At 57.1% G+C, this 24,350-nt stretch overlaps 1 protein-coding gene across 12 annotated transcripts in view; it reads left to right on the top strand.

Moving 5' to 3' along the window:
- The window catches only part of Col11a2 (collagen type XI alpha 2 chain), a 29,664-nt gene extending 10,761 nt beyond the window's left edge, over nt 1-18,903 (top strand). For 10 of the 12 annotated variants that reach the window (XM_006255929.5, XM_039098500.2, XM_039098499.2 and 7 more), the window contains 58 exons: nt 500-559; nt 664-705; nt 918-980; nt 1,235-1,309; nt 1,739-1,825; nt 2,076-2,132; nt 2,301-2,354; nt 2,435-2,488; nt 2,571-2,624; nt 2,774-2,827; nt 2,987-3,040; nt 3,127-3,171; nt 3,277-3,330; nt 3,869-3,913; nt 4,533-4,586; nt 4,754-4,798; nt 4,919-4,972; nt 5,326-5,370; nt 5,557-5,610; nt 5,701-5,745; nt 6,393-6,446; nt 6,702-6,809; nt 7,442-7,495; nt 7,776-7,829; nt 7,935-7,979; nt 9,248-9,301; nt 9,425-9,469; nt 9,576-9,629; nt 9,721-9,774; nt 9,890-9,943; nt 10,303-10,410; nt 10,527-10,616; nt 10,790-10,843; nt 11,058-11,165; nt 11,275-11,382; nt 11,485-11,538; nt 11,658-11,711; nt 11,812-11,919; nt 12,057-12,110; nt 12,291-12,344; nt 12,431-12,484; nt 12,608-12,661; nt 12,901-13,008; nt 13,292-13,345; nt 13,520-13,573; nt 13,668-13,721; nt 14,318-14,371; nt 14,541-14,648; nt 14,752-14,805; nt 14,926-14,979; nt 15,208-15,315; nt 15,425-15,478; nt 15,644-15,679; nt 15,867-15,920; nt 16,026-16,293; nt 16,970-17,082; nt 17,220-17,426; nt 17,882-18,903. In XM_006255929.5, the coding sequence (XP_006255991.1) occupies nt 500-559; nt 664-705; nt 918-980; nt 1,235-1,309; nt 1,739-1,825; nt 2,076-2,132; nt 2,301-2,354; nt 2,435-2,488; nt 2,571-2,624; nt 2,774-2,827; nt 2,987-3,040; nt 3,127-3,171; nt 3,277-3,330; nt 3,869-3,913; nt 4,533-4,586; nt 4,754-4,798; nt 4,919-4,972; nt 5,326-5,370; nt 5,557-5,610; nt 5,701-5,745; nt 6,393-6,446; nt 6,702-6,809; nt 7,442-7,495; nt 7,776-7,829; nt 7,935-7,979; nt 9,248-9,301; nt 9,425-9,469; nt 9,576-9,629; nt 9,721-9,774; nt 9,890-9,943; nt 10,303-10,410; nt 10,527-10,616; nt 10,790-10,843; nt 11,058-11,165; nt 11,275-11,382; nt 11,485-11,538; nt 11,658-11,711; nt 11,812-11,919; nt 12,057-12,110; nt 12,291-12,344; nt 12,431-12,484; nt 12,608-12,661; nt 12,901-13,008; nt 13,292-13,345; nt 13,520-13,573; nt 13,668-13,721; nt 14,318-14,371; nt 14,541-14,648; nt 14,752-14,805; nt 14,926-14,979; nt 15,208-15,315; nt 15,425-15,478; nt 15,644-15,679; nt 15,867-15,920; nt 16,026-16,293; nt 16,970-17,082; nt 17,220-17,426; nt 17,882-18,022 (4,092 nt within the window). In that variant the 3' untranslated portion in view covers nt 18,023-18,903. Of the gene's footprint in view, nt 1-499; nt 560-663; nt 706-917; nt 981-1,234; nt 1,310-1,738; nt 1,826-2,075; nt 2,133-2,300; nt 2,355-2,434; nt 2,489-2,570; nt 2,625-2,773; nt 2,828-2,986; nt 3,041-3,126; nt 3,172-3,276; nt 3,331-3,868; nt 3,914-4,532; nt 4,587-4,753; nt 4,799-4,918; nt 4,973-5,325; nt 5,371-5,556; nt 5,611-5,700; nt 5,746-6,392; nt 6,447-6,701; nt 6,810-7,441; nt 7,496-7,775; nt 7,830-7,934; nt 7,980-9,247; nt 9,302-9,424; nt 9,470-9,575; nt 9,630-9,720; nt 9,775-9,889; nt 9,944-10,302; nt 10,411-10,526; nt 10,617-10,789; nt 10,844-11,057; nt 11,166-11,274; nt 11,383-11,484; nt 11,539-11,657; nt 11,712-11,811; nt 11,920-12,056; nt 12,111-12,290; nt 12,345-12,430; nt 12,485-12,607; nt 12,662-12,900; nt 13,009-13,291; nt 13,346-13,519; nt 13,574-13,667; nt 13,722-14,317; nt 14,372-14,540; nt 14,649-14,751; nt 14,806-14,925; nt 14,980-15,207; nt 15,316-15,424; nt 15,479-15,643; nt 15,680-15,866; nt 15,921-16,025; nt 16,294-16,969; nt 17,083-17,219; nt 17,427-17,881 lie in introns of those variants that run through there. The other 2 variants (NM_212528.2, XR_005497184.2) reach the window with 2 other exon arrangements.
- Nucleotides 18,904-24,350: the final 5,447 nt, after the last annotated feature.

The following is a 24,350-nucleotide window of genomic DNA, read 5'->3' as shown; positions in this document are numbered from 1 at the left end:
CTTTGCAAGAACAAGTGCTCTTAAGTGCTAAGCCATCTTTCCAGCCCCTCTGGGCACTTTTAACTTGTAAGCCCCTTACATTAGATAAACTTCTATACATCAGGGCACACACACTCTGATTTTCTGGAGATAAACCCATGGCTTTTAAAATCAGATTCTCATCCGGTCCCCTGCCTTACACCCAAGAAATAAACCTACCCAGTACATGACAAGTGGGGTAAGGATGGAGAAGTAGCTAAGAATTCCTGGGGTCAGAAGGAGCCTTTGGTAGCAGGGTGGGGGCCCCCATAAGAGGAATGCTGACGTTTGGAATCCCTAAAGGGGTGAGGCACTCAGGGCGGCAGCATATGCTCGCTTTGGTGGAGCAGGGTCCAGGGCTTAGAGTTTGGAGGTAGTGGGCAGGCAGTCCTGCGAGTAAGGACGGGCGTTGGGGTGGGGCAATCCTGGTGTCCTGGCTGCTCATGGGCCCCACTGGGGGTTACATGTGTGTCTCCCTCAGGTTGCCCACGGACCCCGGGGGCTAAAGGGAGAGAAGGGAGAGCCTGCAGTGCTGGAGCCTGTAAGTCACACCGCTCACAGATCCGAGGGAGGTGGACAGAAGGAGGAAATAATGGGGTAGGTGCTGGCCCCGTGGCCTCTAACTTTGGATGTCGGACTCCACAGGGTATGTTTGTAGAGGGACCTCCAGGCCCAGAAGGCCCAGCGGTGAGTAGATTCTGTTAGCCCTTTCTATGGTTAGAGACGTTTCCTGCAGGCACTTTTGTGACTTGCCTAGGTACATCCAGGTCTGCGCTCTAAAGAGCCCTTCCGAACCCAAGCTCCAGATTCCCACACCTCTGCTGCAGAAACCCCAGCCACGTATGTGCCCTGCCTCCTGTCTCACATGCGCATCTGACTTTCCTTCTTTTGTCCCTCAGGGGTTAGCTGGACCCCCTGGCATCCAGGGGAACCCAGGCCCAGTTGGAGACCCTGGCGAGAGGGTGAGTGAGTGCTTTGGGGGGTTGGGTAGCCTCAGAGGAGCCACTTGTATCCCTGGGGTACTTGCTGTGGGCAATCCCTTATCAATCGGCTAACTAGAGACTTGATTGTGTTCCCCATAGCCTCCTCCATCTTTCTCCACAGGGTAGAGCATTCAGCAGGGATCTAGAGATGTCTGTGTTGGGAAGGATCTCAAAATGATGTCACATCCCTAACATGCTCTGGTTCCCGCTTATTCTTATTCTTTCTCACGCAGGGCCCCCCTGGCCGGGCAGGGCTCCCTGGATCAGACGGACCTCCTGGTCCTCCTGGTACATCTCTGATGCTCCCAGTGAGTTATCTTCTGGTCTTTGAAATGGGCTCGGGGTAGGGGGTAGAGAAGAACTAGCGGAGAAGGCTGTGGAGGGAAAGCTGGGCACCACAGTGCATACCTGAAGTCTCAGGGCATGGACCGTGACCGCGGGAGGAGCTGGAGCGGTGGATCTTTTGGGGTTGGGAAGAGTACAGTCTCTTTAGACCCGGGACCAAACATGGGTCCTCTAAGACAAGGCCGAAAGATCTCACGTTTCAGGGGATGAAGAACCAGAGGAAGGTCTCAAAGAGGCTACACTGGGGAGAAGGGTGGGAGGAAGTGAGAGTCTAGAAGCCTCTGAGTGCCCATCCGGAGCCAGGGCACACCTGAGACGCTGCGTGGCATCTCTGGCTCGGAGGGCACTTGGGTGTTCTGGAGGGGGAGCTTGAATCTTCTGTTGTCCCTCAGTTCCGGTTTGGCAGCAGTGGTGGTGACAAGGGCCCCGTGGTGGCAGCCCAGGAGGCCCAGGCCCAGGCAATTCTGCAGCAGGCACGGGTGAGCGGGGGCAGGGGGCAGGGGTGCGGTCCTGGTAGAGGGAGGAATGTGGTGGAAAGGGAAGATGCTTGCTTAGGAAGGGCTCCGTGAAGACTGGTGTGGAAAGAGGGTGGGTTTCTTAGGCTGAGGGGAGATGGGGGAGAGTGAAGCTCACAGGGTGAAGATTAGACAGAGGACGGGCAGACCTGGGTTGTGCTGGGGTTCTCTCACATGGCCTCCTCTTGCCCCTTCTGTCTCTCCCGTCTTCTAGCTGGCCCTCCGTGGGCCCCCTGGCCCCATGGGATACACGGGCCGTCCTGGACCGTTGGTGAGTGACTCGGATGTTAAAGTGGTGTCCCTATTTGTGTGCACAGATGTAGCTAGTTCTGTAAAAGGACCAGGTGGGAAGTTGTCTTGCTTCTTTGGTGGGGAGACATGGCGGGGGCTGAGATCCTGTTGGCTGTGTCCCTCCATGAGGCCATCTTCTCTCTCATAGGGTCAGCCTGGGAGCCCTGGCTTGAAGGGAGAATCTGGAGACCTGGGCCCACAGGTGACAACCCCCACATCTAGTGTTCAGCCTAGTGTTCCTCCTCTGTGCCCGTTAACCGTTCCTGTCTCTCCCCTCACTAGGGCCCCAGAGGACCTCAGGGCCTCACAGGTCCTCCTGGCAAGGCTGGGCGAAGGGTGAGTCCTCTGGAGATGGAACTGGGAGGAGAGGGGACTGTCATGTCCTTTCTTGCTCTCACGCTTGCTTTGCACCCCCCAGGGCCGAGCAGGTGCTGATGGAGCCCGTGGGATGCCCGGAGAACCTGGCGTGAAGGTAACTTCCTGTGACACCTAGATCTGCCTAGCCTGCCCCACCAGGGCTCGCCAGTTTCTCATGGGACACAGTCCCTCCTCATTCAGGACAGAGTAGGAAGGGATGGGGCAGGGCTGGACCCTCGGTTTGATTTTCCCTCTTCTTCCTAGGGTGACCGAGGCTTTGACGGACTGCCTGGGCTACCTGGTGAAAAGGGACAAAGGGTGAGTGTGAAGGGAGCCGGCTGTAGTTATGGGGACAGACCTCTAGAGGGAAAGTTGGGACCTCAGAGTAAGTCAAGGAGGCTAGGAGCTCAGGGAAGGGATCAGTATTCGCCCCCACGAGGGACCTGAGGTCCCCTTTCACTTTTCCCTCGTTTCCAGGGTGACACAGGTGCTCAGGGCCTTCCTGGGCCTCCCGGTGAGGACGGAGAGAGGGTAAGTGCCTTAGTCAAGGTGGGGACTGGACTCAGGAGAACTCTAGAAGGCCAGGTTGGTTCATTCAGTGTGCCTTCCTTCTCCAGGGTGACGATGGAGAGATTGGGCCCCGCGGGCTGCCTGGAGAGTCAGTGAGTGTCTGGGATGCTCCGGGAGGCCACAGGGAGCAATGGGCATAAAAAGGGACACATTTCCCTGTCGCCTGCTGATGTTGTCCCTGTCATCTCTGAATGCAGGGACCTAGAGGACTCCTTGGCCCTAAAGGCCCTCCTGGTATTCCTGGGCCCCCGGTAAGTGACACCCCGGCTTCCAGCCTCGACCTCACCCCTGATCTCTCCAACTCCCCATCCTTCTTGATATTTTCTTTCTTCCTCCCCTGTCTATGAGTGTTTCCACTCCTGGACTCCACCTATTTCTGCTCTAGCTCCCCCCAAGAAGCACTTGGTGGCTCGTACAGTGCAGTGCACCAGGGCTCTGGCTGTAGTCAAACACAACAAGAATTCTCAAGGAAGGGGTTGGGGATTTAGCTCAGTGGTAGAGCGCTTGCCTAGGAAGCGCAAGGCCCTGGGTTCGGTCCCCAGCTCCGAAAAAAAGAACCAAAAAAAAAAAAAAAAAAAAAAAAAGAATTCTCAAGGAAAACAAGCCCTCAAACCCTCAGACCCACACCCTGCAGGTCCGCGCTGGCCATGCCAATCTGGGTTTGAGATGAATGCACGGTCTGATCGAGCGTCTGCTGTCCACCCTCTGGGATGACCAGGCTTCCCAGAAACCACAGTGCTCCTGGCCTGGCCCCAGCTTCCAGCCTGCTTACCCTGTCTTGTGTTTCAGGGAGTCCGAGGCATGGATGGTCCCCATGGCCCCAAAGGGAGCTTGGTGAGTGATTGTCATAGAGAACCCGCCCCTTTCCCCCTGCAGGTCCCTACCCAGTGATTGGCATAGAGAACCTGCTCCTCCCCTTACAGGTCCCTACCCAGTGATTGGCATAGAGAACCTGCTCCTCCCCTTACAGGTCCCTACCCAGTGATTGGCATAGAGAACCCGCCCCTTTCCCCCTGCAGGTCCCTACCCAGTGATTGGCATAGAGAACCTGATCCTCCCCTTACAGGTCCCTACCCAGTGGTTGGCATAGAGAACCTGCTCCTCCCCTTACAGGTCCCTACCCAGTGATTGGCATAGAGAACCCGCCCCTTTCCCCCTGCAGGTCCCTACCCAGTGATTGGCATAGAGAACCTGATCCTCCCCTTACAGGTCCCTACCCAGTGATTGGGATAGAGAACCCACCCCTTTCCCCCTGCAGGTCCCTACCCAGTCTTGTTGGCTGCCATTATGAACCCCTTCCTGTTTGTTTCCTGCCCTGTCCTCTTGACCACCCTTGAGGCTTTCCATCTTCTCTGTTTTGTCACCATCTTCCGACCCCTGCCTGACCCTTGCTTGACCCCAGCCTGACCCCTGCCTGGGCCTGGTCTGGCCCTCTCTGGCTGCTTGTTTCTAGGGACCTCAAGGAGAGCCAGGGCCTCCCGGACAACAGGGCACTCCTGGAACTCAGGTGAGTGGTCCTGCCTACCCATCTTCCCAAACTTAGTGATGCCATGTAGGCCTTGTACAGGTCACAGTCTGGGTGGGGACAGGGCATCAGGCCCTCCTGCTCTTACTGAGGACTTAGAGAACGGCTCAGCCTTGAGGCTCCCATGACTTCTCTTTCTCCACATGCAGGGCCTCCCCGGACCTCAGGGTGCCATTGGACCTCATGGAGAGAAGGTGGGCGACTGACTCTCAGGGCATCAGGGTCTAGGGGTGGGTGAGGAGCGCGTCCCTCTCCCCTGGGACTTTCGCCGTGGAGAACTAATTCTTCTAGTGAGCATGCCCTTCCTCTTGCAGGGCCCTCGTGGGAAACCAGGCCTCCCTGGCATGCCGGGATCAGATGGACTCCCGGTGAGTGGTCCTTACCTCTCTTCTCCCCAGCATGCATCTGCGAGCTCCATCAGCGGCCATTGTTTATCCAGTGTGTACCTTTTGCTGGAAGGTGGCTGGAAGGTCACTCAGGGCAGCTGGAAGGTCACTCAGGATGGCTATGAGGTCACTCGGAGTGTGAGCTGTAAAGTCACTCATGGGGACCACCATGAGGTCGCTCAGGGCGGCTGTAAGGTCACTCAGGATGAGGTCACCCATGGGGCTGCCGAGGTTCTTGCTGTGTTGGCTGACAGGCAGTTTTGACTGCAGAGACTCCTGGGAAGTTGACAAGGCCCAGCAGTCCCATTCTCCCATTCTCTGCCTCCTCCTTGCAGGGCCACCCAGGGAAGGAAGGACCCCCTGGAACCAAAGGGAACCAGGTGAGACCCTGCATACTTATTTCCCCTCTGAGGGTGTCTTCTGACTGGGGAGGGGGTGCTGAAGTCCTTGGGATTCCCCCGAGTCCTGTGACCCCCAACATCCAGTGTGGTCTCCATTTCTCCCTCCGCTGAGGCCCTCACTGCGACATCTCGAGGCCCTTCCTGAGTCCCTCTTTCTTCCTGCAGGGCCCCTCCGGACCTCAGGGTCCTTTAGGATACCCAGGCCCTCGAGGCGTCAAGGTAACTTGTCTACCGGGGAAGAAGATAGGGGAGCTCAGTATGCTAACCCAGCCGGTCTCTCCATCTACCTATACCCTCACTCAATTCTAGGGCGTGGATGGGATTCGGGGCCTGAAGGGCCACAAGGGTGAAAAGGTAAGCTGTGTGCACTTGGCTTCTCTACCTGCCTTCCTTTCCCTCAGTGCTCCCTCTGCCCTCCTCTCCCTTCGTGCTCCCTCTGCCCTTCTCTCCCTTAGTGCTCCTCCTGCCCTCCTCTCCCTCAGTGCTCCCCCTGCCCTCCTCTCCCTTAGTGCTCCTCCTGCCCTCCTCTCCCTCAGTGCTCCCCCTGCCCTCCTCTCCCTTAGTGCTCCTTCTGCCCTCCTCTCCCTCAGTGCTCCCCATGCCCTCCTCTCCCTAAGTGCTCCCTCTGCCCTCCTCTCCCTCAGTGCTCCCCCTGCCCTCCTCTCCCTAAGTGCTCCCCCATGCCCTCCTCTCCCTCAGTGCTCCCCCTGCCCTCCTCTCTCCCTCAGTGCTCCCCAGGCCCTCCTCTCTCCCTCAGTGTTCCCCCTGCCCCTTCTCTCCCTCAGTGCTCCCTCTGCCCTTCTCTCGCTCAGTGTTCCTCCTGCCCTCCTCTCCCTCAGTGTTCCCTCTCCCTCCTCTTCCTCAATGCTCCCCCCTGCCCTCCTCTCCCTTAGTGCTCCCCTGCCCTCTCAACTTCGAAATCCACCCCTTACCCATGTCCCCTGACCCTCCCTCTCCCCCCTTTACCTTCTGTGGTGCCCGCTAACCTCTGTCTTTCCCAGGGTGAGGACGGCTTTCCTGGATTCAAAGGTGACATAGGTGTGAAAGGAGACAGGGTGAGTAGACATCTGTCTATCTGTCCCCACCTGACTCTCCAGCTCCTGTCCTCCCCCTCCACTGCCCTGCCCCCTTTAGAGCTGGGCCCCAGGGAGATGCAGCCACAGCCGGCCACACTGGTCCCTCCAGTCACTGTCTTTGCCATCCTGCCGTGTCTTCTCAGACACCCACCAACCCCAGCCAGCCTTGCTGGTGCCTGCCTCTCCTGAGGGCCTAGCCCTGTCCCTGACACTCACCGCCCCACTTTCTCCCAGGGCGAGGTCGGAGTCCCTGGTTCCAGGGGAGAAGATGGCCCCGAAGGGCCGAAAGGGCGCACTGGACCTACCGGAGACCCCGGGCCCACGGGGCTCATGGGCGAGAAGGTGATGGCGTGAAGCAGATGGGGAGGGTGCCTTGGTCACTGGGGCAGGTTGGACATGGGGTGCCAACTAGAAGTTGGTGGCACCTTCAAGGATAGCTGTGAGTTAACTGTGCCTCTCTGTGCACGGTATCTGCTGGGTGCCAGCTACTTGAGGTGGGTGCATGGGAAGGCAAGAAAAATTATTGGTATGGTAGGCACAGGGAGGACATGGGGGTGCGAGCTGGGGTGAGAACGTGGGGAGGGGAATTGAGGAAGAAGAGGGGGCGTGGCCCTGTCCTGTCAGTGCCACGGGTAGCCCCATGACAGTCAGCTTCCTAGATGAAGCTTGTGGGGGGTCATTAGGATGGCTATGAACCCCGATGAAGGGCAGAGCCTGGGTTATGAGATGCAGAACCTTGTTCCCTACAACTCTGCGTCCTCCTGGGCACGATGGAGCACTAGGAGGGGAGTGTCTCAGAGAGGATCTGGGCTGGTGCTCCCCCTCAGGGAGGGGAGAGGCCTGTGAAAGAGGTCTGGCTGGGTAGTATAGCAGTGGGTGCTGGGGGGAGGTGGACCTGGAGGCTTCTGTGGGGAGTATTGCTGCTAGATGCCTGTGGATCCCATCTTGCCTAATTGCATTCTGTCCTTCCACAGGGCAAGCTAGGTGTTCCTGGTCTGCCTGGCTACCCCGGACGCCAGGGTCCCAAGGTGCTGTGATGCCTCATTTCTGTCCCTTCTCCTTGCCCCTTCTTTGACCTCTGACCCCAGGAGCCCCATGCCAGTGGGGTTCCCTAGAGAGGTCTTAGCTGACTGACTCCCACTGTGTGGGGGAAACAGAGGCCTGTGGGGTGGTAGGGCTCGTCCTCAGGCAACCTGATCGCTGGCACGGCCCAGGCAGCACCATTGTTGCTCTGATGGCCTTTCTTCACCCACTTTGGCCTTTCCTAGGCGCCTGACCCCTGACCTCCTCTTTTTCCATTCTCTTCAGGGATCTCTGGGTTTTCCTGGTTTTCCTGGAGCCAGTGGAGAGAAGGGAGCTCGGGTAAGAGCGGGGAGGATGCATATCCGGGAGGAGCTGGAGGGGGCTGGAGGGGCCACTGTGGGAGTCTTGCCTTACATAATGCCTGCTTGACTTTTTTCTCACCAGGGCCTGTCTGGGAAATCAGGACCTCGGGGAGAACGGGGCCCCACGGTGAGTGCTGTGGGCAGACACCCGTTACAAAGTGGCTCAAGGTCAAAGAGGCGGGCTGGGCAGCAGCTCAGTTGGTAAGAGCACTGCAGTGTGCACAAGGCCTGGGTTCAGTCCCAGCACTGCAGTGTGTACAAGGCCTGGGTTCAATCCCAGCACTGCAGGGTGCACAAGGCCTGGGTTCAGTCCCAGCACTGCAGTGTGTACAAGGCCTGGGTTCAATCCCAGCACTGCAGTGTGTACAAGGCCTGGGTTCAATCCCAGCACTGCAGGGTGCACAAGGCCTGGGTTCAGTCCCAGCACTGCAGTGTGCACAAGGCCTGGGTTCAGTCCCAGCACTGCAGTGTGCACAAGGCCTGGGTTCAGTCCCAGCACTGCAGTGTGCACAAGGCCTGGGTTCAGTCCCAGCACTGCAGTGTGTACAAGGCCTGGGTTCAATCCCAGCACCGCAGGGTGCACAAGGCCTGGGTTCAGTCCCAGCACTGCAGTGTGTACAAGGCCTGGGTTCAATCCCAGCACTGCAGTGTGTACAAGGCCTGGGTTCAATCCCAGCACTGCAGGGTGCACAAGGCCTGGGTTCAGTCCCAGCACTGCAGTGTGCACAAGGCCTGGGTTCAGTCCCAGCACTGCAGTGTGCACAAGGCCTGGGTTCAGTCCCAGCACTGCAGTGTGCACAAGGCCTGGGTTCAGTCCCAGCACTGCAGTGTGCACAAGGCCTGGGTTCAGTCCCAGCACTGCAGTGTGCACAAGGCCTGGGTTCAATCCCAGCACTGCAGTGTGCACAAGGCCTGGGTTCAATCCCAGCACTGCAGTGTGCACAAGGCCTGGGTTCAATCCCAGCACTGCAGTGTGCAAAAGGCCTGGGTTCAGTCCCAGCACTGCAGGGTGCACAAGGCCTGGGTTCAATCCCAGCACTGCATTGTTTGTCCAAGTCATGGGTTCAATCCCAGCACTGCACTGTGTGTCCAAGTCATGGGTTCAATCCCAGCACTGCACTGTTTGTCCAAGCTCTGGGTTCAATCCCAGCACTGCATCCATTGAGTGTAGCAGGCTCAGGTAGAAGCAAGAAGATCAAATGTGGTGTTGGGGATTTAGCTCAGTGGTAGAGCGCTTGCCTAGCAAGCACAAGGCCCTGGGTTCGGTCCCCAGCTCCGAAAAAAAGAACCAAAAAAAAAAAAAAAAGAAGATCAAATGTCCAAGGCTACCTCAGCAACACTGTGAACTCCTCAAGACTCAAGGATGTTTCTAACATCCCCCTTCTGTCTACCTAGGGTCCAAGGGGTCAGCGGGGACCTCGAGGTGCCACTGGGAAGTCTGGAGCTAAGGTGAGTGGACTTTGCAAGGCTGTGTCTGTCTCCTGATGCTGAGCCTCCACAGCCTTCCACACTCCTCTTCCTCGGGGTGCCTGATAAACACACGTCTCACTCCCTGACTTCTCTTCCTCACAGGGAACATCAGGTGGTGATGGTCCTCACGGGCCGCCCGGAGAGAGGGTGAGTGTGGCTTAAGTGCTCTCCCTGTTCTCCGTGTTCCCTGGGGAAGAAGTGTGTGCTCCTCTATCAAGAGCCTGCCCCCCACTCATCCCTTCTCTGTCTCTAGGGTCTTCCTGGACCGCAAGGCCCCAATGGATTCCCTGGCCCCAAAGGCCCTCCGGTAAGGTGACCCAAGGTGGCCCGCATCGCTTCCTTCTCCCTCATTCTTCTTCCGCATCAAGAGTCCCTCTGACCCCAAACCTTCCTTCCAGGGCCCCGCAGGGAAAGACGGGCTGCCGGGACACCCAGGCCAGAGAGGAGAAGTGGTGAGTGATTCCAGGGGTGTGGGGTGAGGAGGGGCTTGGGTCCTGCTGAGCCAGCTGCCCTGGTGCTGGGCTTCCTCTTGTCACCCACCCCTGTCCTGTCTGGCTGTCCCCTCAGGGATTCCAAGGGAAGACCGGCCCCCCAGGCCCGCCCGGAGTGGTGGGACCTCAGGTATGTTTCCCCGCAGGGGAGAATGCACCCCAGACTGGAGTTAGGCCCCCCTCCGCCAGTAACTCAGCTCTGACTGTTTGCCTGGGCAGAGACCCCACATTTTAGCTCTTTCCTGGGTGTCTCTCTCTCTCTCTCTCTCTCTCTCTCTCTCTCTCTCTCTCTCTGAGAAGTTTCCTGGCTGTGACACAAGGTGGCGGGGTCACTCCACACTGGGGAGTAAGCCCCAGTGGCAGCCAGGAGAGCATCAACAATTTTGGCTTTTGGGCAAGACTAAGGGGCCCTAGATTGGCACGTTGGGGGATGCAGAGTTGGGGGGTCTCAGGGCAGACGGAACTGAGTTCAGACTGTACGCTTCCCAGGGAGCAGCTGGGGAAAGCGGCCCCATGGGGGAGAGAGGTCACCCTGGCCCCCCAGGACCTCCTGGAGAGCAAGGGCTGCCCGGAACTGCTGGAAAAGATGGGACCAAGGTCAGTGAGGCTGGCAGGGAGGAGTTGGGGGTGGGCTGCACAGGGTGGGCCAGCGTGGCTCGGGGGGCCAGGGTCTCTGCTCAAATTATGGCTTATCACCCCTCCTTTCATTTCAGGGTGACCCCGGGCCCCCCGGGGCCCCAGGGAAGGATGGCCCCGCTGGTCTGAGAGGCTTCCCAGGAGAGCGAGGCCTCCCGGGCACTGCTGTGAGTATAACCCTGAAAGCCTATGGATACAGCTCACTATCGGATCCCCTTGATATGACACCCCGCTTTCTCTCACTGAGCCTACATCTTCCCAAAGCCCACACTTCCCGTGTCTTCTGGGGGCCCATGCCTGTGAAGTCTCACTCACCCCTCACCCTAAATCTGGTTCCTAGGGCGGACCTGGCTTGAAGGGAAATGAAGGCCCAGCTGGCCCTCCTGGCCCTGCAGTAAGTCTGGGGCTCTTGAGAGGCAGGCGCTGGGCGGGAACCAGAAAAGGGGATGTGAGGGAGGATTCGGGCAGGTTGTGGCAGGGGCCGTGGGCCTAGGCATGAGGACATTTGGGGTGAGTCGGGGTCCATTCGACTTCCTGTTGTCCTGAGATCTATGGTCAGGGGTCCTGGGGTCCCCTGCCGGGAGGGTCTGAGTCCGTCTCTCCCTCAGGGCTCTCCTGGCGAGCGAGGTGCAGCAGGATCAGGGGGCCCCATTGGTCCCCCTGGACGTCCAGGCCCACAGGGTCCCCCTGGGGCAGCAGGAGAGAAAGGCGTGCCGGTGAGCCTGGGAGCTGTGAGCTGAGGGGTGGTGGCTCCCGAGGTGTTTTGTGGGGTGGGGGGCTTGAAGGCTGCGTCCCAGCCATAACCTCTCCCATTGCCTTGTGCAGGGTGAGAAAGGCCCTATTGGTCCCACGGGTCGTGACGGGGTGCAGGGCCCTGTGGGGCTTCCTGGTCCCGCGGGACCCCCAGGCGTGGCAGGAGAGGATGGAGACAAGGTGAGGGGACCCGAACCCACAGATGTGTCCGGTGCTGACCTCCTGACCTCTGTCTAATTTGCATATCTCCTAACTCATCTACCTCATCGCCTTCCCCTGCAGGGTGAGGTGGGCGACCCTGGGCAGAAGGGAACCAAAGGAAACAAGGGTGAGCATGTAAGTGTCTATGACCCTGACCCTTGATCTCCTGGCCTTTAACCTCCCCCTCCCTTGTGCTCACTGCCCTGCCCCACCCCCACCCACCCCGGCATTTCTGACTTCTCTTTTCTTCCTAGGGCCCTCCTGGCCCTCCTGGTCCCATCGGTCCTGTGGGGCAGCCTGGAGCTGCGGTGAGTGTCTCTGGGTTTCCACAGAGCCCCAGCCCTGCGGGTTTATAGCTGGAGGACGGCCAACCCCTGACCTACCACTGCACCCTTGTCCCTGCTCCAGGGAGCTGACGGCGAGCCCGGAGCCCGCGGACCCCAGGGACACTTTGGAGCCAAAGGTGACGAAGGAACAAGAGGGTTCAATGGGCCCCCTGGACCCATCGGCCTACAGGTGAGCAGGGCTGGGTACAGGGCCTGAGAGGTGGGGCTCAGGGTGAGCCTATGAGGGGGGAACAGAGGACCAGCTGTGGCTGCAGGGAGAGGGACAAGGGCTGATCACCTGGGTCTCTGCTTCCTGTTCCTGCCCAGGGCCTGCCAGGACCTTTTGGGGAAAAGGGAGAAACAGGAGACGTGGGGCCTATGGTGAGTGTGACCCTCTCCTGCCCAAGCCCCCGGCCACCCAGTCATTCCCCAACTTGCCGCTCCACTGCAGACCTCCCAGACCTCACCATCTGCCCATCTCTGCTCACCCACCCTGCTCACCCTTAGCCCCTCCTCTCCCTCCCTTCCCCGTCCTGATGCATTCGTGCCCCACCCATACAGGGACCCCCTGGCCCCCCAGGACCTCGAGGCCCCGCTGGACCCAATGGTGCTGATGTGAGTCAATGCATCCTCTTCCCTACCTGCTGTGCTCTCAGCCAGGCCTCCGCACCCCCGAATAATGACTCTTTTTCCTCTTCCAGGGCCCACAAGGTCCCCCTGGAGGTGTCGGAAACTTGGGTCCCCCTGGAGAGAAGGTAACTAGAGAGGGGTGAAGGTTCCAGTCTTGAAGGGGTGAGGGTTAGATTTTTGCCTGTTCTTGGCTGAGATGTGGGACCATCAGGATTCAGGAGGAAACTCGGACACTCATCTGTTTGTAGGGTGAACCAGGGGAGTCGGGGTCTCCAGGAGTCCAGGGTGAGCCGGGCGTCAAGGTAAGTGACAACTCTGAGGCCTTGCTCTCTAACCCCATTGTCCTTCTCTGTCTCGTTCTGGGATCTCTCCTTGCTGATGGAGCCAAGCCACCATTTCCTCGAAGGGAGGAGGGGCCAGGACTCCCTCTTGGCCTGACTCTGACTGTCCCTTTGTCATTAAGTGACTGAGGGGTGGCTGAGGCTGCCTGGAGAGTGGGGACCAGCTCTTTGACATCAAGACCCCTCCACTCGCTCTGCAGGGTCCACGTGGAGAGCGTGGTGAGAAAGGAGAGTCTGGGCAGGCAGGAGAGGCTGGACCACCAGGGCCCAAAGGCCCTACAGGCGATGACGGCCCCAAGGGGAACCCTGTGAGTTTGGGGGCTAAAGGGGGAGCTCTGGGAATGGGAGACCCTGGAATACTGGGGTTTGTGGGCATCGGCACTGTAGGACATGGGGGCCCAAGGATGGGGTGATGGCTGGGAGGGAGGTTGTGGAAGTGTGGTCTCCTGGGGCAGAGTGCGGGGGAAGTGAGGGATGAGGCAGGGAAGAGGGGTGCAGGAGATCCTCTTCCAAATGTGAGGAGGAGAGTGTGCGTGTGTCCGTGGGCCCTTAGGGAGCTGGGGTGCTGACTTTGTTCTCCCTCTGGATTAGGGTCCCGTTGGCTTTCCTGGGGACCCTGGCCCCCCCGGAGAAGCTGGCCCAAGGGTAAGTCTTATCCAGGGAGGGGGAGAGGTTAAGATGGTGGTGCTTCGTCGGTCTGCCTCTGTGTGGTAGGTGGGCCTGGGTCTCGAGGAGCCAGGGTTCGGCAGGGTGACTCTGCAGATGGCAGGAGCAGATCCTCGCTGGGGACCCTCCTCTGACTTTCTCTCACTCCTTCAGGGCCAGGATGGTGCTAAGGGAAGCCAAGGCGAGGATGGCGAGCCGGGACAGCCTGTGAGTGAGCAGCAGCCCCTCTCTTCCCCTGTACCTGCTCCCAGAGGTCTCTTGACTGAGGCCTACTCACTCTCTTCATGCCTTCCCTCCCTAGGGATCCCCCGGCCCCACCGGGGAGAACGGGCCCCCTGGACCTCTTGGAAAGCGGGTAGGTTGATCCAGCTGCCCGTCCGTGGGTTGGGTGGGCAGAGGTGAGGCAGGTGATGGCAGGGAGCTGCTGGTGTCTGGTTATCTTTGGCTGGGGTGTGGTATACGTAGCCGGCCGTCTTTGCTGTGGTTGGCACCTTGGGTGTTTTTGTCCCCGGGCTTTGATCTGGGTTAACTTACTATCAAGGTAGACTCAAGATGCGGGGCCCAAGCTCTTAGTTTGCGGAGCAAGCAGTGGGATGGGGGAAAGTGGCCCAGTGCCTCTTCACCGCAGGCAGTGAGGTTCTGTTTAAACAGTGGGTGTGTTCGCTCCTGTCCTCACCATCTGTCAATGGTCCTCTGTGTGTGTGTCCATATGTGTGCATGTTTGTGTGTGCATAAGCATGTGCATGTGTATGCATGCTTGTGTGTGTGCGTGCATAAGTGTGTGCATAAGCGTGTGTGTACATGTGTGTGCATGCTTCTGTGTGCACATGCGTGTACATAAGTGGGTGTGCGTGTGTATGCATGCACGTGTGTGTGCAAGGATGGGAGGGGGCTGAGTTGAGTTGGGCTGGCTACCATCTTATCATCCCCTCCCTCCCCTCTCTTCTTCAGGGACCCGCTGGCACTCCTGGTCCGGAGGGACGACAAGGAGAGAAGGGAGCCAAGGTGACAGAGAGGCCACCCTGGGTGCTGGGACTTAGCCCACATCCTCCCCAGATGTCTTCCCGATGCCCACCTCTTCTGTGTTGAGCCCTCTGCCCATGCTTCTGAGCCCCAACCTTTCCACCTTATACCCCCTCTGCCTTTGAGGACAAGTTCTTTCTGTGTGTTTCAGGGGGACCCTGGTGCTGTGGGGGCCCCAGGAAAGACGGGCCCTGTGGGCCCTGCAGGCCCAGCAGGGAAGCCTGGCCCCGATGGTCTTCGAGGGCTCCCTGGCTCAGTGGTGAGTTGCAGTGTGAAGGATCTGGGAGGAGGGTGCCAGCCATGGGCGGTGTGTAATGTAGCGACAATCCTCACGACCCCGGGGTGTTCTTTCTAACCTATAGGGTCAGCAAGGCCGCCCTGGAGCCACAGGCCAGGCTGGGCCCCCAGGTCCTGTGGTAAGTGACTGGCTATGTGGGTGGGTGGGTGGGTCCCCCAGACTGGCTAGAGTGAGGGAGGGAATAGAAGGTGAACTTGGATCCACCTCTGAAGGAGAGTGGCTTCCTGTCTCCCCACAGGGACCCCCAGGGCTTCCTGGCCTCCGGGGTGATGCTGGCGCCAAGGGGGAGAAGGTAAGAGAAGATACGGGGTCACACGCCTCAGCCCCAGATCCCACGGGGATGCCCAGTGCCCACTTTTCTGCTCTGGGCCTCCAGTGCCCAGACCTTGGGTTCTTACTCATGGGACCATTCCCGGCTGACGCTTCCTCCAGAGCCCGTGTCTGTCTCCCTTTCTTCTTGCCCTACTTCATCTGAGTACATTCTCCTAGCATCCCTGTGGCCGCTTTCCCCCTTATCCAGGGTCATCCAGGCCTCATCGGACTGATTGGGCCGACCGGAGAGCAAGGCGAGAAGGGTGACCGTGGCCTTCCTGGCCCTCAGGGCTCACCTGGACAAAAGGGAGAGACGGTGGGTGCAGGATGGACGTGGCTCAGAGATGTCTGGGGTGGGGTGGGGATAGGAACTGTCCTGTGGAGTGGGGAATTGAGGGACCCAGCCTCTCCCTATGCTGTTCTAGGGTATCCCAGGAGCATCTGGTCCTATCGGTCCTGGAGGACCTCCTGGCCTGCCTGTAAGTACGCCACCTTCTCCTCCTGATCCCGTAAGCTCACTGCAGATGCTCTGTCCAGTCCTGGGTGTCCCTCAGTTCTCCCTTCCCTACGTCTCTGTGCTGCTCCCGCACTCCTGACTTCGTCCTGTACCCTGTGCTGAGCTGACCCCTTCTGTTCACTTACAGGGACCGTCCGGCCCCAAAGGAGCTAAAGGAGCCACAGTGAGTGACCTATTAGCCTTCACTTAGGCCCTCCCAGAGCTGGCCCTAACTAACCCTGTCTCCTCAGGGCAACCCCACACACTCCTGTCTCAATGGGGGATCCCTCGTTTCTGCCAAGAGACCAGTTTGACCCTTTGTGACTTCGAGCCTATGCTTGACCTCCTGACTTTATTAATTCCTTTGTTAGGGCCCCGCTGGACCCAAAGGAGAGAAAGGTGTTCAGGGCCCTCCAGGACACCCGGTGAGTGAGGAGCGGCAACCAACCGGGCTCTGGCTGTAAGCACTCCATTGGGGCTATCCTTTACTCTGACAGGGACCTCACTGTACCCTCTCTGTCCCCACCCAGGGTCCCCCGGGCGAGGTGATCCAGCCACTGCCCATCCAGATGCCCAAGAAGACCCGGCGCTCTGTGGACGGAAGCAAACTGATGCAGGATGAGGAGGCCACACCCACTGGCGGTGCCCCGGGCAGTCCTGCAGGACTGGAGGAGATCTTCGGTTCACTGGACTCTCTGCGGGAGGAGATCGAACAGATGAGGAGGCCGACAGGGACCCAGGACAGCCCTGCCCGCACCTGCCAGGACTTGAAGCTGTGCCACCCAGAGCTTCCCGATGGTCAGCACCAGCCTCAGGCCGGGGCACTGCAAAGTGGCGGCTGGGAGTTGGGATCTTAGTGAAGGTGCTGGGGTTCGGTGAAGGGCTTCAGCGTCCTAGCAGCTGACAGGACTCCCAGTATACACACACACACACACACACACACACACACACACACACACTCACTCATTCACACACACACTCACTCACACACACTCACACACACACTCACTCACACTCACTCACACATTCACACTCACACATTCACATACACGCACACACACTCACTCACACTCACTCACACACACTCACACACACTCACACACACTCACACACACACTCTCACACACTCACACACACACTCACTCACACACACACTCACTCACACACACACTCACACACACTCACACACACACTCACACACACGCACACACACACACTCACAGCGTGTGCACGTGCACCTGAATCCTCGGAGCAGCGCAGACTCAGTACTGGTGATGCAGGTACCAGGCACAGGCTGGGGAGGGCTGCAAGGTGCTAATGTCTGAGGTAGGGTGGAGCTGTGAGTAGGAAAGCACTGGGGGACTGGGCTGTGGTTCCGGGGTGCTGAGGCAGAGCAAGGGAAGGAAGTCTGTAAATGGAGGAGTATTGGGATCGTGAGACCTCTGTGACCTTGACCTCCATGTTCCCCCTACAGGAGAGTACTGGGTTGACCCCAACCAGGGCTGTGCCCGGGACGCCTTCCGGGTGTTCTGCAACTTTACAGCAGGAGGGGAGACTTGTGTCACACCCAGGGATGACGTCACACAGGTGCGAGCTGTTGGCCCTCAGTCTGGCCACCCTTGTCCATCCTGTCCCTGTGACCTTTGCTGCTTCCGTCGTCCCAAGACCGCAGTTTGCCGGTCCTGACCCCGCCATTGCCACCCTTGTCTCTTGTTTCTCCCCAGTTCTCCTACGTGGACTCTGAAGGCTCCCCAGTGGGCGTGGTCCAGCTCACCTTCCTGCGGCTGCTCAGCGTCTCTGCCCACCAGGATGTTTCCTACCCTTGCTCTGGGGTATCCCAGGACGGTCCCCTGAAACTCCGAGGGGCCAATGAGGATGAGCTGAGCCCTGAGACCAGCCCTTACGTCAAGGAGTTCAGAGATGGCTGTCAGGTGGGGACCAGGAGTGCCGGGTGGGTGGCAGGTCCCAGAGTTGGGCTACAGGAAGATAGGGAGCCGCTTTCAACAGGGTGCCCAGGAACCAGAGGGAGGAGTACAACTTCCCAGGGCCAGATGCTCCTGTGGGGAGGGAACTTAAAGGGCTAAGGAGGAGGCTTCGAAAAATGGGAGTCAAGCTCATGTGGGCTCGTGTGTACACACACACTTGCCTTATGCGGAGTTATACAGGCTCTGGCAACTGGACATTCAGGTGCCCAGGAGAGGCACACAGAGGTTACAAACACACGCCTCTGAGAGCAGGTACACACTGATAAACTTACATCCAGAATCATCCACATACGGTCAAGATCCTCAGAGGAGAGTCAAGCCTGGGGCTGAGGTCAGGGGGCCATGCAGGGAGGCTTCACCGTGCTCACACATCTTCCTTTCCTGTCCCCCACTCCGTGAAGACCCAGCAAGGCCGGACGGTGTTAGAGGTGCGCACGCCTGTGCTGGAGCAGCTGCCCGTGCTGGATGCTTCCTTCTCAGACCTGGGGGCCCCTACAAGACGGGGAGGGGTGCTTCTGGGGCCTGTCTGCTTCATGGGCTAGGCCTGTCTCTGACCCTGTCGACCAAAACCAGGTCCACCTGGAGTCACACAGTGTGGATTCCATGCCACCTCTCCTAAGGATCCCTCATTGTCTAGGGGGCCTTGGGTCAGGGCACCTCAAGCCTCAAGTCAGGGGCAGCACCCAGGTGTGGGGTGAGCAGGGCGGGGGGTGCCAGGACAGCCCAGGGGAAGGGTGGTACCTGGGCCTCCAGCTCTCCCACTTATGACCCTTTAGAGAGCTGAGATCTTTATTTAAAACACTTCCCTGTCACCCGAAATACGTGGGAGAGAAAGGACACTGTGTATTTTGTATTTAAAAAAATAATTATATTAATTATTTAAAGAGTGGAAGAACAAAGTAACAAAGAAGATAAAAAGAGAAAATGCCCAAAATCCCAGCAGATATTGGGGACAGGTGCTGCAAGGGTGGGCCCCGCACCACATCCTCCCTCAGGGTTTCCTTAGTGCCTGTGGGTGTGGCTTCCTGGGATGAACCTCTCCTCTCCTTCCACCTGGGGCACTAAGAATGCTGGAACACACGGTCTCCCCTGCCTCAGGACTCCAGCCCTCTTGCCCCGTGGTGTAAGCTCCATGACACATCTGTCCCCTGAGAGTAATCTCTTGCTACTTAAGACCAGGCCGCTCCCCGAGGGGAGACCAGACCAGAGGGCTGTGCAGGACCTGCCTCTGGCAGGTTGTTGAGATACAGATGTTCTTCCCTGTGGCTCTGAGCCACTGTCCTGGCCACACCTCCTCTCACCTTCCCTGATCCTGGAAAGAAAGCTGTTGTCTAGCCTATGGCTAGAAGGGACTCCCAGGACCTCTCCAGCCCTGTGCCCACGTCCCTCCTGACTGACGGTTAAACAATGTGATTGTCTCCTCCTGGGTGTGTGCTGGTATTTTGTGTTATTATTTCAGGCTCCTCCAGGCTTCACACAGAGCTCCTGTCCCCCAAAAGGCTGGCTTCACCCTACACACAGTTTTCCAGCAGGTGCCAGGGTTTAAGCAGCCCAGGTGGCAAGAACAGACCCCCAAATGGGTGCCCCAGGGACATCATGCACAGGGCTCTGATCCAGTACAGGGCTGCTGCCTCTGGGGCTGGCGGTGTGAGCTTTGCCTCCTCCATGTTTCAAATACAGCTGCCCTCAGGTCTTCAAGGTTAGAAGGCTCTGATTGGTTCAGTCTCAACTCTACTGACTTCTGAGACTTCCACTTCTGCATCTCCTTCCCCAAGACACATTGTATCCCCAGGCTTGCAACATTGTCAAAAGTCAGAACCGAAGTCAGGCCTCCCACGGGCACATGATTTACAGATGTGTATAAGCATCTTTTTAATTCTCTGGTTTTTGTGTGTGCGTAGACTCCGATTTCTCTGCCGAAGGATGCTGACCTCCTTTCTTCCCATCGCCCTTCTCTGGCTTGCTCATTAGCTCAGGCCTGCTCTGGTCACCCCTCGAGGGCCTCCTGCTCTCTGGGGGCTTCCCATCTTCACAGCATTGCTTGCTGTCAATGCCAAGTGGAGGTTGAGAGTTACTCCAGGGCCTTATCCAACTGGGTCCCTCTTTACAGTGTGCCCAGTTCCTGTCTAGCCCAGGGGATGGGATGGCTGCATTTGCATTCAACACTCACCTCATCCCCAACACTTCCCTGTGGTGAGTCCCAGACTGCATCGCCTAGACAGTTCCTGCTGAAGGACAAAACCATGGGACTTCTTCGGACCCTACTCATCTTTGATCCCAGGAACCTCCCACTCCAGTACAGGTGCATACTCAGTGGAGGTAAAGACCTCACTGAGGGTGCAGACTCAGTGCAGGTGCAGACTCGGTGCAGGTGCAGACCACAGTGCAGGTGAAAACACCACTGTAGATGCGGACTCATTGCAGGTGTAGACTCAGTGCAGGTGAAGACTCAGTGCAGATGCAGAGTCAGTGCAGGTGGAGACTTAAGTGTGCAGGTGCACACCACAGTGCAGGTGGTGACACCCCCCACTCCCATACATGTGCAGAGTCAGTGCAGGTGGAGACTCAGTGCAGGTGCAGGCGACAGTGCAGGTGCAGACCACAGTGTAGGTGCAGACCACAGTGCAGGTGCAGACCACAGTGCAGGTGCAGACCACAGTGTAGGTACATACTCAGTACAGGTGCAGACTCCGTGCAGGTGGAGAGTCAGTGCAGGTGGAGACCAAGTACAGGTGCAGACTACAGTTCAGGTACAGACTCAATGCAGGTGGATACCAAGTACAGGTGCAGACTACAGTTCAGGTGCAGACTCAGTGCAGGTGGAGAGTCAGTGCAGGTGGAGAGTCAGTGCAGGTGCAGACTTAATGCCAGTAGAGACAGCACAGGTGGAGACCCCTCCTGCATCTGAGTGCCACAGTTCTGCCTTTCTCCCTGTCTGCTGTCTTCTACTTAAATTATCTTCTCCATTGCAAAGTAATCAGAATATAGTCCCAGCCTGGGCACATGGTGGTTCATGCCTTTAAACTCTGAGCACTGGGAGCCAGAGCCAGATCTCTGAGTCAAGTTCCATGACAGCCAGAGCTACACAGAGGCCCTGTCTCAAAAACAAACAACCCAGAATATTGCAGTCCCTACAATATCACTAAATCTTTTCCCCTCCTTCACCCATCAATTTCTTATTCCCTGTACCTCAACCCTTAAGGGGGCTGAAGTATGTCCAGTGTGTGTGTGTGTGTGTGTGTGTGTGTGTGTGTGTGTGCGCGCGCGCGCGTGCCATCTCAGCTTTTAGTAACGCTTTGGACAATCCTGTCTCTTTCCATGTTATAGTCCTGTCTAGAGAGAGACCTTCCCCTCCCCCTTCATTCCCAGCAGGGTTGGGCCAGAGCTGAGGTTTGGCTCTCACTGCAGCTGGTACTAAACCACAGAGGTCACCTCGAGAGCACAAAGGGGAGTGTCTCCAAAGGTCACTTTTGCTTTGAGCTCAGGCAGCTTTTCTCCATGGAAACAATGCCACACAGTTACTCAAATAACATTTATAGTTGGAGGTCAGGTCCCCAACCCACAAGAGGCTATTAAATTACTGTGCCAACCAACCTGATCGGACAGTTCACGAGCCACTCTGCCAAGTGGCAGCTGACTGGCAGCTCACAGCCCCTCCCTGCAGCAGCTTCTCCTTCCTCTCTAGGAACTTGGGGCTGGTCTCTCAGGCTGTGTGAGAGGAGTTGAAAGGCAGAGGTTCTGGGGTGGGGCCAGGGAATGTGGCTGCCTTGGCATGTAGGCAGGTGAGTGATGGCTTAGGGCAGAAGTCTCTCTTTGTGTGTGTGTGTGTGTGTGTGTGTGTGTGTGTGCACGTGTGTGAGTGTGTGTATGTGTGTGTGAGTATATGTGTGCACGTGTGTGAGTGTGTGTGCACGTGTGTGAGTGTGTGTGCGTGTGCGTGAGTGTGTGTATGTGTGTGAGTGTGCGTGAGTGTGTGTGCACGTGTGTGAGTGTGTGTATGTGCGTGTGAGTGTATGTGTGCACGTGTGTGTGTGTGTGTGTGTGTGTGTGTGTGTGTGCCAGGAAAGAAAGGAGCAGATGATCAAAGGCTTTGAGGCCCCACAGTGACTGGGACAGGATACCAGCTGCTATAGGAGGCAACAGTTCTAGAAAGATTTCAGTCTCCGAGTTTAGCTGAGACCTCAAATTAGAGGAATGCGTCCTTGACACCAGAACAGGCAAGACTAGGACAGAATTGTGGAGAGGATGACAACACAGCCACACAGCCCACCACCCTGTTGGTGGACTAGAGGAGGGGAAGGAGAAACAAGGAGGGGGGAGGGAAACAACCAAGGGGAAGTCCCCCAGCCTGTCACACCCTCGCAGCTGCTTCTTGGCTTGGGGTTTCTATGGGTTAAAAATAATCAAGTATATGCCTGCAAATCCAGACCCTAGGGAGGCTGAGGCAGGAGGATTGCTTAGCCTGAGCTGTGCAGTGAGTTAGAGACCAGTGTGGCTATTGTGAGAGGTCCTATCACAAACAAACAGAACAAAAACCGTGAAGAACACACTTGGGCCACTGTCCTGGGACAACTGGACCCTAGAAGGCTGTGGCCTTCCTTGATCTCTACCTGGGTTGGATCCACACACAGTTGCTGATGCACAGGGCCAGGCTAGGTGGCAATGGGTAGGAGAAGGAAGGGCGGGAGGAACAAGACTTGAAGCTGCCTCAGAAGGAAGTTTTTATGTGGTAGAGACCCAGGATGAAGGGTGTGGCCCCTGTTCCTGTGAGCCTGGTAGAGCAGCCCTATGTTGGTCACAGGCCACCTTCTTCCTGGAGGGCTTCTGAGAGCCTCTAGTCTGTTGAGGGGAGGAGATTCCTCCCAGCCTTGGATGCTCCTGAATGTCCTATTGGTATTAATTTTCTCATTGTCACAGCAGTTTCATGGGAAATGGCATTGTGCGCTGACTACTGTGTCTCTGGCCCTTTATTGTGTAGCATTCCAACTTGTAAGGAAGCTGATAAGGCTCAGGCTGATGTAAAGGGAGGGGAACATCCCATCCTGCAGGGAAACCCCTTAAAACTCAGGAGGTGAACAACTCAAAAGTTTCAGGAAGCTCCTGAAACCGACCAGATTCACTAGGTCTTTCCCATCCCAAGTACATATGAACAGAAAGAATTGCTGAGGAACACTGGGACCTGCTGAGCTCCTGGAGACAATCTCACTCCAAGTTTCCAGTTTCATGAGCCACTGCCCAAGCTGGAGTGCATTCTTGAGTGTAGCTGTCACTGATTCCTGTAAGTAATCCCACAACCATAGATTTAACTCCTCGGTGCCCCAAGTTGTGTTTTGTGGTGTTCTTTCTCTGGTCTGTGGTTGGTTCCTTATCTGAGGTGAGAAGGCATTTATTTATATCTCACTGGGAGTAGCATCACTCAACACCTTCAATGAAGCTCAGGGATACCTCCCTGAGCAGCCCAGATGCGGAAACAAACCAGGTCTTGGCCTCGGTGAAAAGCAACAGGTAGCCTGCTTTGGCAACTCCAGTGTGCAGCCTCAGCGTTTCATCTGTGAAGGGTTTGGAAGCCGCAAACACTCCAGCAAGTGCGTGGCTCCTGGTGACATGCTCTTGGGTGTGTCCATATCGCCCCCCGGAAATCAGGTGGAAGCCACCTGTTCTCCTTGAAGGTTTACCTCAGTCCAGTGGGAATTGCTTTTCTGTTCTTTTTAAATGGAGTCTGACCAAGCCAGCTCAGTCAGTCAACAGGGTCTCAAGGGAGGGAGGGAGGATTGAAAAGACAGAGATGATTAGACAAAACTGTAATGGGACTCCAGCCAGGGCTGAGGCAGAAGCAGCTTTAGCTTTCTCCAGCCTGCTTTTATATCATTCTAGGTACATGCAAAACACACGGTCAGTTCTTAGATCAAAGGCGACATAATCAAAGTAGCAAACAGGGAGATCCCACGAGAGAGTAATTCAGCAAAGCAGTATGCAAAGCCCCAGGTCACCGTTTCTGACAATCTTACCTGAGCCGACTTCCTCGTCCAAGCCCAGTGGTAAACGCCAAATTCCTAGAAGCGGCCCCAAAAGTTCTCAACAGGAGTTACACTTGATAGCTCAGGCTGGCATCAAACTCGTGGGTGGCTCTCCTGCTTCTGCCTCCCAAGTGTTGGGGATTACGGGTGTGAACTGATACGCCTGGCTTAGACTCTTAAGTATCAACCTTTTGTCTAAGATGGTTTGACGACGGTGTGAGGTGTCCCCAGACACTAGTGCTGCAACAGACTTAGAAGGAAGGGTCTTGGGATTCGCCTCATCCTGTGAGAGACCTGGGTTTCAGGCGAAGCTCCTCGACCTCAGAGGAGATGTTAAAGGAGACGCTGAAGTACAGAGAGGTGTGTTCTTATAAAGGGTGTATGTGTGTGTGTGCATGTGTGTGCATGTACGTGTGTGTGGTGTGTGCATGTACGTGTGCATGTGCGTGTGCATGGTGTGTGCGTGTGTGTGCATGTGTCTGTGCATGTGTGCATGTGTGTGTGCATGTGTGTGTGCGTGTGGTATGTGTGTGCATGTATGTGTGTGTGTGCATGTGTGTGTGCATGCGTGCTGAAGTGTGTGTGCACGTGTGAGTTTATGTGCACCGAGAGCATGCAGCTCACTGTGCAGGCCAGAGAGTGGAGCTCCTGGAGCAGCAGTTACAGGTGATTGTGATCTGCTTGACGCCAGTGCTAGGATTCAAACTGGGTCCTCTGCTAGAGCAGTAAGTGCTTTTAACCACCAAGCCATATTTCTCCAGCCCCAGGAACTGACTTCTTTGTCTTAGTGTTTCTATCCACTCCCTTTCTCACTGCTGCAGCCAGAACCCTAACAAGAAGCCACAGAAGGGAG

This window comes from Rattus norvegicus, chromosome 20, assembly GCF_036323735.1.
Source record: "Rattus norvegicus strain BN/NHsdMcwi chromosome 20, GRCr8, whole genome shotgun sequence".
In the NCBI taxonomy this organism is placed as follows: Eukaryota; Metazoa; Chordata; class Mammalia; order Rodentia; family Muridae; genus Rattus; species Rattus norvegicus.
The sequence above is the reverse complement of the archived record's forward strand: the minus strand, read 5'-3'. Positions and strand labels throughout refer to the sequence as shown.